Here is an 18,972-nt window from a genome sequence, read left to right on the forward strand (position 1 = left end):
GTTCTGTATGGATATCTCCAGGGAGCAATTAAGAAAAAAGCCTGTCTCTACATTATCACCAGATTTGCACTTGGTTACCAGAAAAATTTCATTCTATTATGCTGAAGCATTAATTTTTAGTCATTACTGTCTTACTTCTTCACTTATGTAGATGCTACATAAATCTATGAATTGGTACTTTTGCTTTCAGAAAGGTTAAATATGGGAATATCCCAGGTGAAACAACTTCTGGCAACAAAGTGCACTACCGAAAATCCCGAAAAACAAGAAGAACTGACTAGACAAATCGAGAAGATAAGCAGAACTGTGACAAGTAAGTATAATGCATAGTGTACCCTGACACTTCAATATTTTTCAAAACATTGCCAACAGACATGATAGAAATAGAGTTTGATGTGATCTCATTGTCTTTCCCAGCAAGTTGATCTAACATAAAGTTTTTGGTTTCCAACTCAGTGAGTTGATCGAAATGGGACGGTATTTTGATGAGCGTCATCTTATCCTGGCAGAAAGATGATGGGAATGCTGCTTGTTGAAATGTTGCACCATTTTGACCAGATCAAGTGGCCGTAAACCCAAGAACTTTGTTACAGTTTGATTTATTTTATGTAATTTGGAGTTTACTATATTAGTGGCATAACTTGAAGTAGTAATGATACAGGGAAGTTCAAGCTGTGGAATTAGAAAAGGTAGTTATTTACTTTGTAGAGTGGAATAGCTACTTAAACAAAAACTTTCACTTAGAAGCTCAGCTTAAGGATCTGTATTCTTCTTCAGAGTACACAGATACACACATACACTTGCAGCTATGTGTGCTGGTGCCGAAGCTCTGTTTGATATCCTGGTGCATGGTTTTTAGTAGATCTTGCTAACATTTGGTTGTAATGATTTGTTCCTTTATTGGCAATTTCAGAAAGCACTCTCCATTTTGGCTAGTTGCTATGGCATAGAATTTGTTTTTTAAATGAAACAATACTTTTGCTGATCAGAGTAAATGACAAAAGATTGGGTATTTTCTTTGCTGTAGGTTACACACACACACACACACACACACACACACACACGAATACACCAAAATAAACATGATGTCAGAATTTTAGCTGTTAAGATACACTAGAGAGAGAGAGAGAGAGAGAGAGAGAGAGAGAGAGAGAGAGGAGGAGGAGGAGGAGGAGGAGAAAATGCCAGATTCTTGGCTCGCCACATGGCTGGAGAAATGTACAGCCCTACCATAGCACATGTGTAACATGACAGGCACATATCCTTCATTTATGGCACACTGGTCAACAGACAAACAGTTCAATTTGAGTGTAATTTGTAAAGTGAATATCAGGTTTCATTGATAATTTCACTGACACAGTTGTTCACAGTTACTATTTGCTCGAATCTGCTACTCACTTAAAATCCATAATAATTAGCAATTGCCTTTGCAGTGCAAGTGTTGACAGTGGAGGTAAAACTTGATTTTCTTATGTTTTCTTTGTGAATGATTGCTAATAGCATCTGTCTTTGTCCAGGTTCCAGAGATTCACAGTAATGTGGTATCCAATTAATGTTTTCAACATCGCAAAGATAAATTAAGAAGAATGTGGTATGCAGTCAAAATCACCTACTTATTCTGAAGACCTACACTTGTTAGTTATTAGTTAATTTCGTGCACATTCATTCGAATTATGTTGACATTTTGTAAGAAATGTGGAAACACTAGAAGAAAGAGGAAGGAACTCTGGTGATTCCACAAATTGTGATTCAGTTGATTGTTGTGGTAATTAAAGTCTACAGCAAAAATAGGTGATTCCACAAATTGTGATTCAGTTGATTGTTGTGGTAATTAAAGTCTACAGCAAAAATACTGTAGCTTCCTAGCCCAAAGAAACTGTGGAGAGTAATAGCTTTGAGTGACAAAGGAAAGGCTGTAAATTTTTTGGTTAAAAGGAGGAGCGAGAAAACACTTAAAAGTTAAGCTATCTGAAAGGCCGCTTTCATTTAGTAAAATCAGAATGTGAATTGTTTAAATGGAAGAAAGATTTACACGCAGTACAAAATATACACTGAAATGAAATTTGCAAAAGTGTGAAGAAAACTATTGTAAATATTTAGAACTGCTCATGAGGGTCTGCACACTGTTACTGAGGCATATCTAAGAGACTAGGCCCTCTGAACTGCAAGTGAGATGAACATTACTGATTTCCAGGCTTTTTCGACCTGGCTAAACAATTTCAGAAAATCATATAGAAAAGGAAGTCGCAAAATTACGAAGTTTACTTCAGGTAAATGTATAGAGGAGATGTCATTCATAGTAGTACTACAGACAAATATTTAGCTTTGTGTTATTCCCTGAGATGCAGTGTATAAGCCAGTCAGTCTGGTTTTGTACAAGAATTACGTGCAAACCACACTTTATCTTTTCGAGCATAAAAAAAAGATAGAGTGGCTTGTGCAGTCGATGAATGCTACGACACATTTGTACACAACAGTGCCAGTGATAAGTATAAGTGGATCACTGTTTCTGCAGCTTTATACCTGTCTTCAGGAATCTCAAGGCAAATTAGGGTCGGGGGGGGGGGGGGGGGGGGGAAGATTGTTGACTGCAAAAATCTTGTTATCAAAGTAGCAAAATGTGGAAAAATGGAGAAGAATAATTTTCAATACTACATCCAGAATGCCTCCTTACTAGTTGCAGAAAATAATTCACTACTTTTGTTGGACTCTTGGCCTGGACATAACGACACCTTTCTCTTTAGGAGGAGGACGAAAAGACTGTTAATAGAATTGGATTCCACGTGGAACTACTAGTGTGATTCAGTCCCTCAGTAAAATTTTTTTTGAGAGTGTAAAGCATTTTTTGGAAAATTGTTGGGCAGTATGATTTTCAATGGCTCTTTGGCATTTCAGATTTATCGGCGTAACAGTATTGTTAAACTTATCGGTTTGCATCATCATGTTTTGTGAATTTAATCAAGTATGCCTGGTACGCAGCAAAATATGCAGAATACCATATTTACTCATATCTAAGCCCCACTTTTCTTCTGGATTTTGTAATCCGTAAAACCGCCTGCGGCTTAGAATTGAGGGCAAAGTAAGCAGAAGTTCTGAAAAATGTTGTTAGGTGCCGCCACAACTAACTTCTGCCGTCAAATATATGTAATGCTACACAGGCATGATTTGCAGCCACAAAGATAAATACTGGGGCCAAAACCTCTGGCCAGTAAATAAATTTAAGAAAGAAAAAGTTAGAAGACGAGCTTTTTTCTCCGCCCCGAGTTTCGACCACTGCATTTTCATACATAGAAATTCTGTATTGTTCATCTTCAAATGTAGTTGCCTTTCAAATATTCGTAGCAACAAAAATAAATTTCTTTTAGGATTGTTACACGAGTTGATACGCTGGGGCTCATTAAGATTTCACGTTGCGACACCTTTTGCTTAGTGGAATTTTTTGAAGTGCTTGTCGGTGTTAGTAAATAATAATGAAGCGCTTTCATTATAGTGCCAAATTCAAGAGGGGAGTTATTTCTTTTGTCCAACAAAGTTCTAATTGTGCTGCAGGTTTACGATACGAGATTGATGAGAGCAATGTCGGGCGATGGCGACTGCAGAGAGATAAATTATTTAAATGTTCAAGTTGCAGGAAAGCATTTAGTGGGCCAAAGTATGGCCGATATCATGTACTAGAAGTGATTTTAAATGAATTTGTTGAGGAACAGTGTCAGAAATTCCTGCCTGTGAATGCCAAATTTTAATAATTAAGGCACGTGAAATTGCTAGAGAGCAAACACTCGAAAATTTTAAGGCAAGTCGCAGCCAGATTGATCTGTTTATGAAGCGTTGGGGTTTTTCACTTCGGAGGTGAACTTCAGTTGCATAGAAGCTGCCGAAAAATTATGAAGAAAAACTTGTGGAATTTCAGCGCTTCATAATTAGGCGGTGCACAGAAAAGCAATACCTTCTTGGTCAGATAGGAACTGCTGACCAAACTCCCATATATTTTGGCATGCCGTCAAATTATACGGGTGACGCCAAAGGAAAGAAAGACATGTGTTCTTACAATAGGCGGTGAAAAACAGCGGATGTCTGTCATGCTCGCTTGCACAACAGATGGACATAAATTACCCCCATTCATAGTTTTCAAGTGAAAGAGTTGACTGAAATTGGAAGTGTTTCCAAAAACTGTAATTGTGCGAGCAAATGAAACTGGGTGGTTTCAGGAGGATATGGTGCTGGAATGGATTAGGCCTGTGTGGAATCATCATCCTGGCACAGTGCTTGGTTTACACAGTCTGTTGGAATTAGATGTGTACCTGCAGTAAAACGAAAATTAGAGGAAATAAAAACGGACTTGGCAGTAATTCCAGGTGTGATGATGTCAATTCTGCAACTTCTTGACATCTGTTTGAATAAACTATTTAAGGACAAGCTTAAATGCACCTACACAGACTGGCTTTTGAAAAGCGACAGACAAGTGACACCAACAGGACGTGTAAAATGCGCAAGTTTGTCGCAGGTGTGCCAATGGATTTATGATGCATGGAAGTGTGTTCCAAATCAGACTGTGCAACAAGCATTTGAAAAATGTTCGATATCCAATGCACTAGATGGTACGGAGGATATTGCTCTGTATGAAGAAATGAGCAAAAAAGAATCGAGTGGTGGTGATTCAGAATCATGACTGATATTTTGAATATTTCGTATAAGATGTATTACAAACCTAATAAAATTGTGTTTTAAATTTCAGCGTTTAATTTCTAAGTTATTTTCATTCTTTCTCCTTAAGTGTTGCTACTCTCCATTGCACAGGATAGAAAAGCGTGGAGAGCTGCATCAAACCAGTCTACGGACTGAAGACAACAACAACACACTCTGCATTTGAAGTCATCACTAAAAATCTACTACAAAAATCTGACTGGCAAGACTGTTTGGGATGTTTGTCAATATGGGAAACTCTACGTTCTGAATTTTTTCCTACCTGTGAGAAAAGATGGTTGCTAATAGGAACTTTTATGAATTGTGAATCACATGCAGTATTCTCTTCACCATAAGAATAACACGGATGTAAACATTATGCCATGTTTTCTTTCATGTTTGCTGCTATCTCATTTAAATCCTGTCTGCCTAATAAAGTTCGGAAATAGAGTGAGACAACAGCAAACGCGGAAGAATATACATATCATGTCATGTTTATATTCTTATGCTGAATAGTGATAATCAGAAATGAAGCACAGCAACTGACGAGGTTTTTAAATCCAAGATGACTCTTAATTTCTGTGCAGAATGTAATGTACTAAAGAGGTGTCTGTAAAGATTTTCAAATGGAGAAAAATTTTTGCTAAACTTCCGTTCAGAACATCTTCTATCATACGCAGTCTATTATTTGGTTCTTGTTGATCATTATCAAAGAAAGCGGCAGTGTAAGTAACAACAAATAGCAGTCTCTTGCCATTGTTTCGCTAATGAGACAATTCCCCTCTTTTTTTTTTTAAAAAAAAAGTGGTGGTAGCGCGCACAAAAACGAGCCATGCCACGAGCAGTGATGGTCATCAACACTCATTATCAGAATGCGAAAAACAATTTGTGACACAGTACAATAATGCATTTTCAGCTTAGAGTGATGTAAACACCAATAACAAAGAGAACGGCACTTATCAGATCGAAGCAAAATAAGCAATCGATTCAAACCAGACGAAGCACGTGGAAAAGGAAGGGTACCCGTATAAATATGGACAGAGTGCCTGACACATAGTAATGGCTACCTAATAAAGCTTAATTGCTAAGCTTACGACTCGAACCAAACTACTGTAGCTGTATCTTCATCCATTCGACCTAAAGTGTGTCTCATGTTACAAAGGACCAACTTTGTTCCGATTTGAAGGTGTGGTCTAAAACTTTTCTCTCGCCTTGAATTTCGAGTCTCAAATTTCAGGTGCAGCTTAGATTCGGGAAATTTTTTTTTCCTTGATTTCGAGTCTCATTTTGCAGGTGCAGCTTAGATTTGAGTAAATATGGTAAAGGCCACGACTATTTCTTCCTCCATCCCATTTCTGCCTAAATAAAACTAGTAATTACTGTGGAGTGCATTAATACATTAATTTTGCTTTTATCAGGCGTGCTTTGTATAAGGAAAAATGTTTTTTTCATTATAAATACACACTTTGCTTTTTTTGGTGACTAAAGGGAACTGTTGTGACTCTTCAAGTTTTCCCAGCAGATATGTTGTAAATAGTCTTCACAGGTTTTCCAAACCCGTGAAGACTATTTACAAAATATACATTATTCAGAAATTACAAGGACTTTGCTACAAGAAGTTTTATAAAATATTTCATGTCAATAAATTAAAACTGAAGGCAGTCCTGTTATGTATCATACTGCACTGCCTTGATTTTGTTTTCTCTGCCAGTCACTTGTGTAACAGTTTGGCTATCAATACACACTGCAAGTTATTAAAAATAGCAATTTGAGACAATTTTGGTTTGGTTTAAGTGCTTAAAATTCACTAGTGTGCACTTCGGATTTCACGCTATGTTCTTTTGTCATGACTAGGTGTGCTTCTTTGCCAGGTTCGCACTATGCAGGAAGGGCAGTACAGACAGCTGTTATAGGTAGTTCTTCATGTAGCAAAACTGAGTAACTTTAAAAGACCGTCAAGCAAAGCTTTTGGCCAAATAGTACTTCATTATAACTAAACAATTTACACACACACACACACACACACACACACACACACATATGCACACATGACCACAGAATGCACCTTAGCAGCTAAAATTTTGACAGTGCATTTCTTTTGGTGTATGTTTCCTGTTTGAAAAATATGAGGGTAGGTTTTTACATGTCTGATTGGACAGTTCCCTTGCCAATCTATTGTGATAGAGTAGAAAACACTAAAAAGCTGTGTTGTGTAGAGACTTGATTTTATATTGAAAATAACTTTTGTTTACGGTATGTTTTCAGATTTCCAACTAAGTTGACAATTACTTTCTTCGCAGTATTCAGACTAGTGTAACTGTCTTCAGGTGCTTCAAGTACACAAAACTGCTACTTGTGACATTTAAAGATAATAAGTTATTTGTTGGAATATCGCACAGAGAAGTGTATATGTCAGTTTATTTGGTAAGCTGGAAACATATAATTAGTCGGACCTCAGAAACCATGTAACTATTGTTGTTTTCAATACTTTAATTTATTGAGTAAATGCTCAAAAAATTACTTTAGTGCATTATTTTTTGCATTTATGGCAGATCATTCTTTTATTTTGTGAACAGTGGAACTCATCTTTATTTTAAATTTCTTATTTTATGGTGCTGGCTACTTTTTGTAAATTGTGGATCCAAATTGAACGTTTTCCTCCAGTAGACTGTGTGCTTCAATGTAACATCCAGATAATGTGCCAGAGAGTTACCAGAATCCAGATTTTTGCTTTCCATAGACAATTAAGCAATCACAACCAATCCTCTCTCCTAAAATCTTTAAAATTTAATAGTGGATGACTGTTTGAGAATACGAGGCGGTGCGCAAAAGTTCTCAGAATAGTATTGCCTTGGTTGGAGGTTGTGCAGTACACATTCAACTCGCTAGGGATGTGATGTGCAACTTCTCGGGGATTCAGTACTGTCTGTGGCATTGCTCGATTTGTTTTGTCTGCTTGTAATAAATGTTTTAGCTGCATGTGTTTTGTTCTATCTCCTCATTTTTGAAGCTGGCAGATTTAAGTGAACTACATGTAACTGTGAAATTTTGCTTCTTGCTTGGGAAAAAGCCTAGGATGATGATAGACTTCATGCTGGATGTCCATCAAGTGCCTGAACAGATGAAATTGTTGAGAAAATTTGGGAACTTTTTGCCAAGACCATGTGGGCTGCAGATTCCTCGACTTGCGCCATAGGGTGGTGGGGTTTCGGGTTCCGCTGGATAGGTCAGGAGTCCACTACACGCAGCAAGCGGCTACACGGGTAGCAGGGGTTGTGTGGCGTGGACTGGGCGGTTTTTTAGGTTAGATGGCCTCGGGCAAGTACAGAAAGGGCAACAGCCTCAAAGGGTGCGGAGCAAAGTCAGGACATGCGGGGACCAAGCAGCAATCGGTATTGTAATTGTAAACTGTCAAAGCTGCGTTGGTAAAGTGCCGGAACTTCAAGCGCTGATAGAAAGCACCGAAGCTGAAATCGTTATAGGTACAGAGAGCTGGCTTAAGCCAGAGATAAATTCTGCCGAAATTTTTTCAGAGGTACAGACGGTGTTTAGGAAGGATAGATTGCATGCAACCGGTGGTGGAGTGTTTGTCGCTGTTAGTAGTAGTTTATCCTGTAGTGAAGTGGAAGTGGATAGTTCCTGTGAATTATTATGGGTGGAGGTTACACTCAACAACCGAGCTGGGTTAATAATTGGCTCCTTTTACCGACCTCCCGACTCAGCAGCATTAGTGGCAGAACAACTGAGAGAAAATTTGGAATACATTTCGCATAAATTTCCTCAGCATGTTATAGTCTTAGGTGGAGATTTCAATTTACCAGATATAGACTGGGACACTCAGATGTTTAGGACGGGTGGTAGGGACAGAGCATCGAGTGACATTATACTGAGTGCACTATCCGAAAATTACCTCGAGCAATTAAACAGAGAACCGACTCGTGGAGATAACATCTTGGACCTACTGATAACAAACAGACCCGAACTTTTCGACTCTGTAAGTGCAGAACAGGGAATCAGTGATCATAAGGCCGTTGTAGCATCCCTGAATATGGAAGTTAATAGGAATATAAAAAAAGGGAGGAAGGTTTATCTGTTTAGCAGGAGTAATAGAAGGCAGATTTCAGACCACCTAACAGATCAAAATGAAAATTTCTGTTCCGACACTGACAATGTTGAGTGTTTATGGAAAAAGTTCAAGGCAATCGTAAAATGCGTTTTAGACAGGTACGTGCCGAGTAAAACTGTGAGGGACGGGAAAAACCCACCGTGGTACAACAACAAAGTTAGGAAACTACTGCGAAAGCAAAGAGAGCTTCACTCCAAGTTTAAACGCAGCCAAAACCTCTCAGACAAACAGAAGCTAAGCGATGTCAAAGTTAGCGTAAGGAGGGCTATGCGAGAAGCGTTCAGTGAATTCGAAAGTAAAATTCTATGTACAGACTTGACAGAAAATCCTAGGAAGTTCTGGTCTTACGTAAAATCAGTAAGTGGCTCGAAACAGCATATCCAGACACTCCGGGATGATGATGGCATTGAAACAGAGGATGACACGCGTAAAGCTGAAACACTAAACACCTTTTTCCAAAGCTGTTTCACAGAGGAAGACCGCACTGCAGTTCCTTCTCTAAATCCTCGCACAAACGAAAAAATGGCTGACATCGAAATAAGTGTCCAAGGAATAGAAAAGCAACTGGAATCACTCAACAGAGGAAAGTCCACTGGACCTGACGGGATACCAATTCGATTCTACACAGAGTACGCGAAAGAACTTGCCCCCCTTCTAACAGCCGTGTACTGCAAGTCTCTAGAGGAACGGAGGGTTCCAAATGATTGGAAAAGAGCACAGGTAGTCCCAGTCTTCAAGAAGGGTCGTCGAGCAGATGCGCAAAACTATAGACCTATATCTCTGACGTCGATCTGTTGTAGAATTTTAGAACATGTTTTTTGCTCGAGTATCATGTCGTTTTTGGAAACCCAGAATCTACTATGTAGGAATCAACATGGATTCCGGAAACAGCGATCGTGTGAGACCCAACTCGCGTTATTTGTTCATGAGACCCAGAAAATATTAGATACAGGCTCCCAGGTAGATGCTATTTTTCTTGACTTCCGGAAGGCGTTCGATACAGTTCCGCACTGTCGCCTGATAAACAAAGTAAGAGCCTACGGGATATCAGACCAGCTGTGTGGCTGGATTGAAGATTTTTTAGCAAACAGAACACAGCATGTTGTTATCAATGGAGAGACGTCTACAGACGTTAAGATAACCTCTGGCGTGCCACAGGGGAGTGTTATGGGACCATTGCTTTTCACAATATATATAAATGACCTAGTAGATAGTGTCGGAAGTTCCATGCGGCTTTTCGCGGATGATGCTGTAGTATACAGAGAAGTTGCAGCATTAGAAAATTGTAGCGAAATGCAGGAAGATCTGCAGCGGATAGGCACTTGGTGCAGGGAGTGGCAACTGTCCCTTAACGTAGACAAATGTAATGTATTGCGAATACATAGAAAGAAGGATCCTTTATTGTATGATTATATGATAGCGGAACAAACACTGGTAGCAGTTACTTCTGTAAAATATCTGGGAGTATGCGTGCGGAACGATTTGAAGTGGAATGATCATATAAAATTAATTGTTGGTAAGGCGGGTACCAGGTTGAGATTCATTGGGAGAGTCCTTAGAAAATGTAGTCCAGCAACAAAGGAGGTGGCTTACAAAACACTCGTTCGACCTATACTTGAGTATTGCTCATCAGTGTGGGATCCGTACCAGATCGGGTTGACGGAGGAGATAGAGAAGATCCAAAGAAGAGCGGCGCGTTTCGTCACAGGGTTATTTGGTAACCGTGATAGTGTTACGGAGATGTTTAATACACTCAAGTGGCAGACTCTGCAAGAGAGGCGCTCTGCATCGCGGTGTAGCTTGCTCGCCAGGTTTCGAGAGGGTGCGTTTCTGGATGAGGTATCGAGTATATTGCTTCCCCCTACTTATACCTCCCGAGGAGATCACGAATGTAAAATTAGAGAGATTAGAGCGCGCACGGAGGCTTTCAGACAGTCGTTCTTCCCGCGAACCATACGCGACTGGAACAGGAAAGGGAGGTAATGACAGTGGCACGTAAAGTGCCCTCCGCCACACACCGTTGGGTGGCTTGCGGAGTATGAATGTAGATGTAGATGTAGATGATGGACTATTGAATATGTGATAGAGGGAATTGAATTGTCTTTTAACTCAGCTCGGGGATTTCTAACAGAAGATTTGGGAACTGAAAAGGATCAATGGCAAATTTTTGCTCCAGTTTCTGATTGATAAGTAAAAGGAGCACTGAGTGGAAGCATTCTATGCTTTGATAGAACAGATCCAAACATTTATTTTCGAAGATTATTGGTGGTCATGGTTCTATGGTTACAGCCATGAAACCAAACAACTGTCCAGCCATTGCAAAGTGTAATTTTCAGTTGAGAGGCACACAAACAAGATAGAAATGGTAGCTGAGCTTTTGGACAGTGTTCTCCACACATGTTGGATGGAGTGAGTTAATGGAGAAAGGATGTGTTATGGAGAGAGATAGGTGGCAGTAAGTCTACATTACCATATTTACTCGAATCCAAGCCGCACTCGAATCTAAGCTGCACTTGAAAAATGAGACTCGAAATCGAGGAAAAAAAATTTCCCCGAATCTAAGCCGCACCTGAAATTTGAGACTCTAAATTCAAGGGGAGAGAAAAGTTTTAGGCCATTATAATATGAGACACAATTTAGGTCGAAGGGATGGCGATAGAGCTTTACCAGGTAGCCACCGCTATGCGTCAGGCGCTCCGTCCGTATATATAGGGGTACCCTTCCTTTTTCACATGCTTCGTCTGGTTTGAATCGATTGCTTACTTTGCTTTGATCTGACAAGTGCCGTTCTCTTTGTTATAGGTGTTTACATCACTCTAGGCTGAAAATATATTATTGTACTGTGTCATGCATTGTTTGTTGCATTCTGATAATGACTGTTTACGGCCTGTCGCCGCTCGTGGCATGGCTTGCTTTTGTCCACGCTACTGCCGCTTACAATTTCTCATTAGCGAAACAATGGCAAGAGACTGCTATTTGTTGTTACTTACACTGTTGCTTTCTTTGATAATGATCAACAAGAACCAAGTAATAGACTGCATATGATAGAAGAAGTTCTGAACGAGAGTTTAGCGAAAATTTTTCTCCGTTTCAAAATCTTTGCAGACGTCTCTTTAGTACCGGTACATTACATTCTGCACAGAAATTAAAGTCATCTTAGATTTAAAAGTCTAGTCAATTGCCGTGCTTCATTTCTGACTGCATCACTATTAGGCATAAGAATAATACGAATATAAACATGACATGATATGTATATTCTTCCGCATTTGCTGTTGTCTCACTCCAGTCACGTAGTTTATTAGGCAGACAGGATTTAAATGAGATAGCAGCAATCACGAAACAATACATGGAAAAATGTTTATATTCGTATTATTCTTATGGTGAAGAGAATATTGCATGTGATTCACAATTCATAAAAGTTCCTATTAGCAACCATCTTTTCTCACAGGTAGGAAAAAAATTAAGAACATAGAGTTTCCCATATTGACAAACATCCCAAACAGACTCGCCAGTTGGATTTTCGTAGTACATTGAAATGCTGCTACATTCGAAGATGAACAACGGAATTTGTATTTACTTCGTTGGATAATGTATGAAAATGCAGTGGTCGAAACTCAGGGCAGATACAAAAGCTCGTCTTCCACCTTTTTTTAATTTTTTTACTGACATAGAGGTTTTGGCGCCAGTATTTATCTTTGTGCCTGCAAAGCATGCCTGTGTAGCACTACGTATATTCGACAGCAGAAGTTAGTTGTGGCGGCACCTACCAACATTTTTCAGAACTTCCGCTTGCTTTGCACTCGATTCTAAGCTGCAGGCGGTTTTTTGGATTACAAAAACTGGAAAAAGAAAACTGTGGCTTAGATTCGAGTAAATACGGTTTATCCACATCCATACTCTATCAGGCACTGTGAAGAGTATGGCAGATGGACGATATATGACAGTGTAGCACATAATCAGGGTTGCTTCTCTTCCATCCACCTACTGCTTGGCCTGAAAATGAGAGCAATATTCTAGGCTGAGACACACAAGTCTTTTGTAAGCAATTTCCTATGTATACTCATTGCATTTTCCCAGTGTCCCATTTTCCCAGTGTCCTACCAAGGACCAAAGTCTACCATATACTTTACCTATGAATGAATCTGTGTGATAATTCTATTTCATATCCTCACAAACTGCTACATCCAGGTATTTGTATAAGTTGACTGATTGCAGTTGTAGATCTTTAATATTGTAGCCATAGAATACTATGTTTTGCATTAAGTGTGACCTCCCTTTTTGTGCTCACCAGCTCAACCTGACACTACCTTTCATCACAGTAAATCTAAGAGTGCACCTAAAATATTACTTTGTAATAAAAACAACAGTAAAACAGGCAATTGACTCATTTTGTTTCATTCATGTATTCTTTGATGCAGAATTCAAGATTGCTGGTCACACAACAGACTTTGTCAATAAAGTATTGGAGAAAATGAAAAATGGTGTACCAAATGGTGGACTGGATGACCTTCAGAGTATACATATGTAATGTATCCAGGTACGTGGAAATGGATGACAATAGTGTTACGATAATTATGATAAAAAGTGTTATGATAATGCTGGAAAAAGTAATTTCAATGCCCATTTTATGTACTGCAGCTTTGGCCACTACTGAGTAATTGTAAATGTAATGTAAAAACAGTGGCCAAAGTGCTCTTACATATATAGTGTTACTTAGTAAGTAGTGTCACTGTGCTGATTCAAAAATATTGTGCTGCATGTAAAACTTTTTATGCTCTGTTTCCTTACTAATTGTATTATATTCATTGAATAATCCCCACATAATGCCAAATATATTGTGCCCTGAGACAGTATAGATAGATATACATTGACACTAACTGTATATTAATTCTTGCTTACTTTTTTGACTATAATTCTTGAGCATAATAAATAAAAATGGCCATAAATACCTATTTTGGCTGCTTTCCGTGCTTGTATGCTCAAAATTTAAAATTGTTAATACTAATGTACATGTTATTTAACATGCCCAACTTGGAGGGTAATGATGTGTTTTCAGTATTTTCTTGCACAGAGCATAGTCACAGTTTCATGTAATTTTTTAAACAGTGATTCTTTTGGTTTACAAAAACTTCAAGCTTCCTTGATGAGAACAGGTTCCATGGCTTTATGCATTAAATGTACACTGTATCTTGAAGCATTTGTTCGTAGTTACTTTTCAGCAAATACATGGTTGTCTGTGCTAAACAAGTTATTGATAAGGATTCAGACACAACTACTTCACTTTGTTTAATACTCCTTTATTTTTAAATGAATGTAAGATACAGCTACAATGCACAGTATGTGTAACTATCATATGTTACATGATCAGTTTTAGAAGTTTCCTGTCTTTAAGAGAATGCTGTCAGAAGAGATTTTTCGTAATATATGTTTCTTGAACCTCAGTGTCTAGCCTGTATTGCATCCTACTTCGAGGTCTCCTTTGTGGATGCAGAAAGTGTCGCATTTATAGTATTTATGCCATCTTCCCTTCAGCTAATTGACTGTGTAGTGCTCTTCTTTCCCCTTCTAACCAATGTTGTTTTCCTCAGTTCGGGGAGTAGCTAAACAGCTTATAAGTCTATGGAAAGGAAGTGTGGTGCCTGCTCTCATTAGCATTATATGAAGATGCAGAATGGCAAAAATTGTCAACTTTCTGTAGTATGGAAGTTTGTGATTGTGACTGATGTGCAATAAAATACAAAAATATTTAAACCAAATTGAGAGTATGCAGTGTGTTACTTGTTCAGTCAACTGTATTGATAGTAATGAAAAAAAATTTAATCCTGCTGTCCAGTATTTAATTTTATTCGCTTGCTTCATATTTTTATGACATTGACATGATGGCATTGCAAATAAACTTTTTTTTGCTACTGTTAACTTCACATTGAGATGAAGCTGTCTGACTGACAGCCACCAAAAATAGTTGTCATATGTATTTCATATGTGGGCTTCTATATGTTTTACATGGAGTGTTGGAAGAAAAATTTTTAATCCAAATGTTGGTGTTTTCTGATTATGCTGAGCTATTGGCACGTGTATGCCTTGACGTAAATATAAGTTAATTTTGACACAAAATGAAACATGACTGTTCTCTATTATCAGGTACTGTGAACTGTTAAAAACAAGCTTGCAAAGTTGGTCTCATTGTGAATAACAAATTGCTAAGGTGTCAGTATTGCCCATTTATCACAGTTAGCATATCAGTTCGATATAGTGCTTTCTCACTACTTCTTTTGATAATTCTTTAAGTGAGCAGTTCTTAATAATGACTAATATTGAAGAAGAAACTATTATACACAATATCTGGGACATATTTAGTCATTCAGAACAAAACATAAAAGCAAAGGCAGAAAAATGCCTATTTTTGATTGTAAGAGGAAGGACAAAAATAATGTATGGTGTTTAGTAAATAATGAAGAAATCAGAAGAATTAAGTAGAATTTATAACATTCAATTACTCAATGTTAGTTCGATAACTATATTCTGCAGTGGAACAATTATATAATCGTAGAGCTAAATATACCCTGTGAATATATTTCATATACATTTTTATCAATATTGTAAAAAACAAAGATTCCATGACTTACCAAACGGGAAAGCGCTGGTAGATAGGCACAATAAAAAAACACACAAACACACACACAAAATTTCAAGCTTTCACAACCAACGGTTGCTTCGTCAGGAAAGAGGGAGGAGAGGGAAAGATGAAAGGATGTGGGTTTTAAGGGAGAGGGTAAGGAGTCATTCCAATCCTGGGAGCAGAAAGACTTACCTTAGGGGGGAAAAAGGACAGGTATACACTCGCACACAGACGCATATCCATCCACACATATACAGACACAAGCAGACATTAAATATGTCTGCTTGTGTCTGTATATATGTGTGTGTGTGTGTGTGTGTGTGTGTGTGTGTGTGTGTGTGAGTGTATACCTGTCCTTTTCCCCCCCTAAGGTAAGTCTTTCCGCTCCCAGGATTGGAATGACTCCTTACCCTCTCCCTTAAAACCCACATCCTTTCATCTTTCCTTCTTTCCTGACGAAGCAACCGTTGGTTGCAAAAGCTTGAAATTTTGTGTGTTTTTTTATTGTGCCTATCTACCAGCGCTTTCCCGTTTGGTAAGTCATGGAATCTTTGTTTTTTAATATATTTTTCCCATGTGGAATGTTTCTTTCTATTTTATTTATCAATATTGTAATGTATATTCTCAGATATGTATAAATTTGTGGAAAGCATTATCTAGTAGGTATCAGGTATAGTATTTTGATGGAATGCAAATTGCCATTTGGATATAAAAGTATTGCTTCTATGTGTATAAACATTTAATATTCATCTAAAAATCACCTACAAGACATTTAAATAAATGTTAGGATTGAATGGTTGTTTGCAATTACTTGTAGTATATAGATAATTAACAGTATGAGGATACAGAAGGAAACTTATGTATGATTTCAAAGTTGCTTTCACATCTAGTGGAAACTGTATTTTGCTACTTATTTTTTTTTCTTTTTTAAATAGTTAGAATAATTGTGTATAATTTCAAATTCCAGTAGAGGTGAAATTGGTGTGATATCAGCAAATGAATGCCATTGTGGGTATCATAATTGGCTCTTTACTGCAGTTTGACGCAAACAGGGAATGGGGAGAAATTATAACAGTATTTTTCTTTTTGTTTTTGCTTACTTCTGGGCAGAGCATAAAGAGCAGTGAATAATAAGGTAATTTGTAACAGTACTGTTCGCTGTTGTAGCACTAAGATTTTTTCATCATAGTGTGTGACTTCACAAAATGTGATAGTGAATTGTGATATTCTATACAGATGTGTGTATTTATATATTCGTATTTTGAAGATGTGCAAGGATATTTTTTAGTACTTTTTAGATTATTGATTTACAAATTTAGAGAGATGTAAGAGGAATGAATGTGAAGAAATATTTATTGTACAGTTTTACAGAAAACCACTATTTTCAGAATTTTACAGGTAGATAATGCTATGAAACAGTGTCTAATAGAAAGCTGAATTTATTAGTGTTATACAGGTTTCAGTATTTGTAAATAAATGACCTTTTTTTAATTTTCTAGTAGCAAAGTAATTGCAATTTATAATATTATATTTTCTTTCTTAAGTTGAATCTGTAATTAGCAAGGTAGCAACAAGGTTCTTGCACTGCTTCTTTTTATATTGCTATCTGAATATGATACAGTATCAAGCTGATTTCTTATGCTACTATACTGTCTGCATTTTGCTGATCACAAACTGTGCAGTAACTTAATAAATAGTTCCTAAAAGTATACATGTCCAATGTGTACATAATTTCTGTAGTGTGGCAATTGTTGTTACATGCAAACTTATATGTAATGAGACATTATTTATGTGTTTGTACAGTACTTACAAAAGTTTATTTCTGTTCTGAAAGTTTTTTGTGTATGTGTGTGCTTTAAAATTATTATTATTATTATTATTTTTACTCTGACGTGAATCGGCTAACATTCTTTGTATCTTACATGGCCTCCATATCTGTAGTATTTGTCAAATTTATGTATTACTTCAGAGCCAGAACATATTTTTATAAAGTGTCAACTAGTCATACTATTCAGTCATATTGTATGCCAGCTATGTAAATAACTATTTTAATGCACAACTGATAATTGTGATGTTATGTGAATAGATACAAATTTTAATTTACTGCCTTCATGTACAAAAATCTTGTTAAACGTTAATAAATGACTGCTGTGTTTTGAAGCCATAAACATCTTCCTGTTTCCTTATATGTGCACATTTCATGTACAATTCTAACCCATTTTTGTGGCTGATTGAATATGATTGTTAGATTTCCTGTTCCTGGTGGTATCCAGAAAATGCATCTGTCATTGTTATTTCTTTGAAAGTGAACTTGCTTTTTTGTAAGAGATGTTCACATTATTGTGGTGGAAACTTCTGGAAATCGTACTGTGTAAGACAGTCTCTGAATTGTTGATTATCCCTGTGCAATATACAGGCATCAATATACCAAAATAAGTTCTCAGTTTATTCACAAGTTTTCTAAGGTTGACACTAATTCCTTTCTCAATTAGTTTTCACGTGAAGGCTAATTTGTTCACCCAGTCACAAACTGAAATGTCTTGTAATTTTTACTCAAATTTTGGCATAATTTTAGGAGGTTAGTGTTAGAGAAGTGAACTTTCAGGACATACTATATTTTTTATAACATATTATTTTACTCTCAAAAGATTTGTGGTATCCGTACATTTGAACACACAACATGCAGAAAACCAGGTAATTATAATTCTGTTAAGTCATTCTGTTGTGAGTTGTTCATTCCCATCGTTTAGCACATTTGTGGGTCATAACATTTTATTTGTGCAAAATTGTTTTTGCACATTATCAGCACTGAATCCCTAACATAGGTACCCCCCAAACACACACACACACACACACACACACACACACACACACACGTACGTTTGGGTTGGGACACTGGAGAAGAGAACTACTGTTTTATGGGTCAAAAACACAGTATTTACACTGTTATTGATTAGTACATGTTTTGTTCCTTATTTCTTTTGGAGTGTATTGGTAGTAAATATAAATGACCTGCAAATTCCATTTCAACACTGAAGGTCTTCATACTAAGGGAATTTCTTTAGGCACCTAGTGAGCTTGGATTATGTTATATCTTATATTTATTATTAACCTGGAGGAATATTGTTGATACTTTGTGCTTCTTGAAAGGAAATCCAATATTAGTAAATAATTTTAAGATGGTCAAAATCCTCCAACTGTACTTTGTTGGTTAGTGTATCAGAGTGTTTTTGGGCAGCACACAAATTTTGATTATTTTTTGAATAGTGTTTTCCATTAAGAACTATATAATTTGTTTCAGTGCAGGAAAACTGACTTTGTTTGAATAAATTAGTATGTGCTGGAATATATTAAATTTTGACAACTGAGTCCATCTCTCCTGTATAAATTTGCCCTCCTTTATTATAATTCATGTACATACTCTCCATGATTCAGTCAATTTTGTTCACAATTTGGCAAACAGCATTGCTCGGTGTGAAATATAAGCTTTACCAAATGTATTTGTGTTTGAAAAGTCAGAATAGCAGCCCGATAGAATTGTCAA

The 18,972-nt window shown here is 37.2% G+C and overlaps 1 protein-coding gene across 1 annotated transcript in view; it reads left to right on the top strand.

Moving 5' to 3' along the window:
* Positions 1-13,531, top strand: part of LOC126248206 (protein CREBRF homolog) — an 85,252-nt gene extending 71,721 nt beyond the window's left edge. Inside the window, exons 7-8 of the mRNA XM_049949020.1 lie at positions 191-313; positions 13,228-13,531. Of these exons, the coding sequence (XP_049804977.1) occupies positions 191-313; positions 13,228-13,337 (233 nt within the window). The 3' untranslated portion in view covers positions 13,338-13,531. The remainder of the gene's footprint in view (positions 1-190; positions 314-13,227) is intronic.
* Positions 13,532-18,972: the final 5,441 nt, after the last annotated feature.

This window comes from Schistocerca nitens, chromosome 1 (assembly GCF_023898315.1).
Source record: "Schistocerca nitens isolate TAMUIC-IGC-003100 chromosome 1, iqSchNite1.1, whole genome shotgun sequence".
Taxonomy (NCBI): domain Eukaryota; kingdom Metazoa; phylum Arthropoda; class Insecta; order Orthoptera; family Acrididae; genus Schistocerca; species Schistocerca nitens.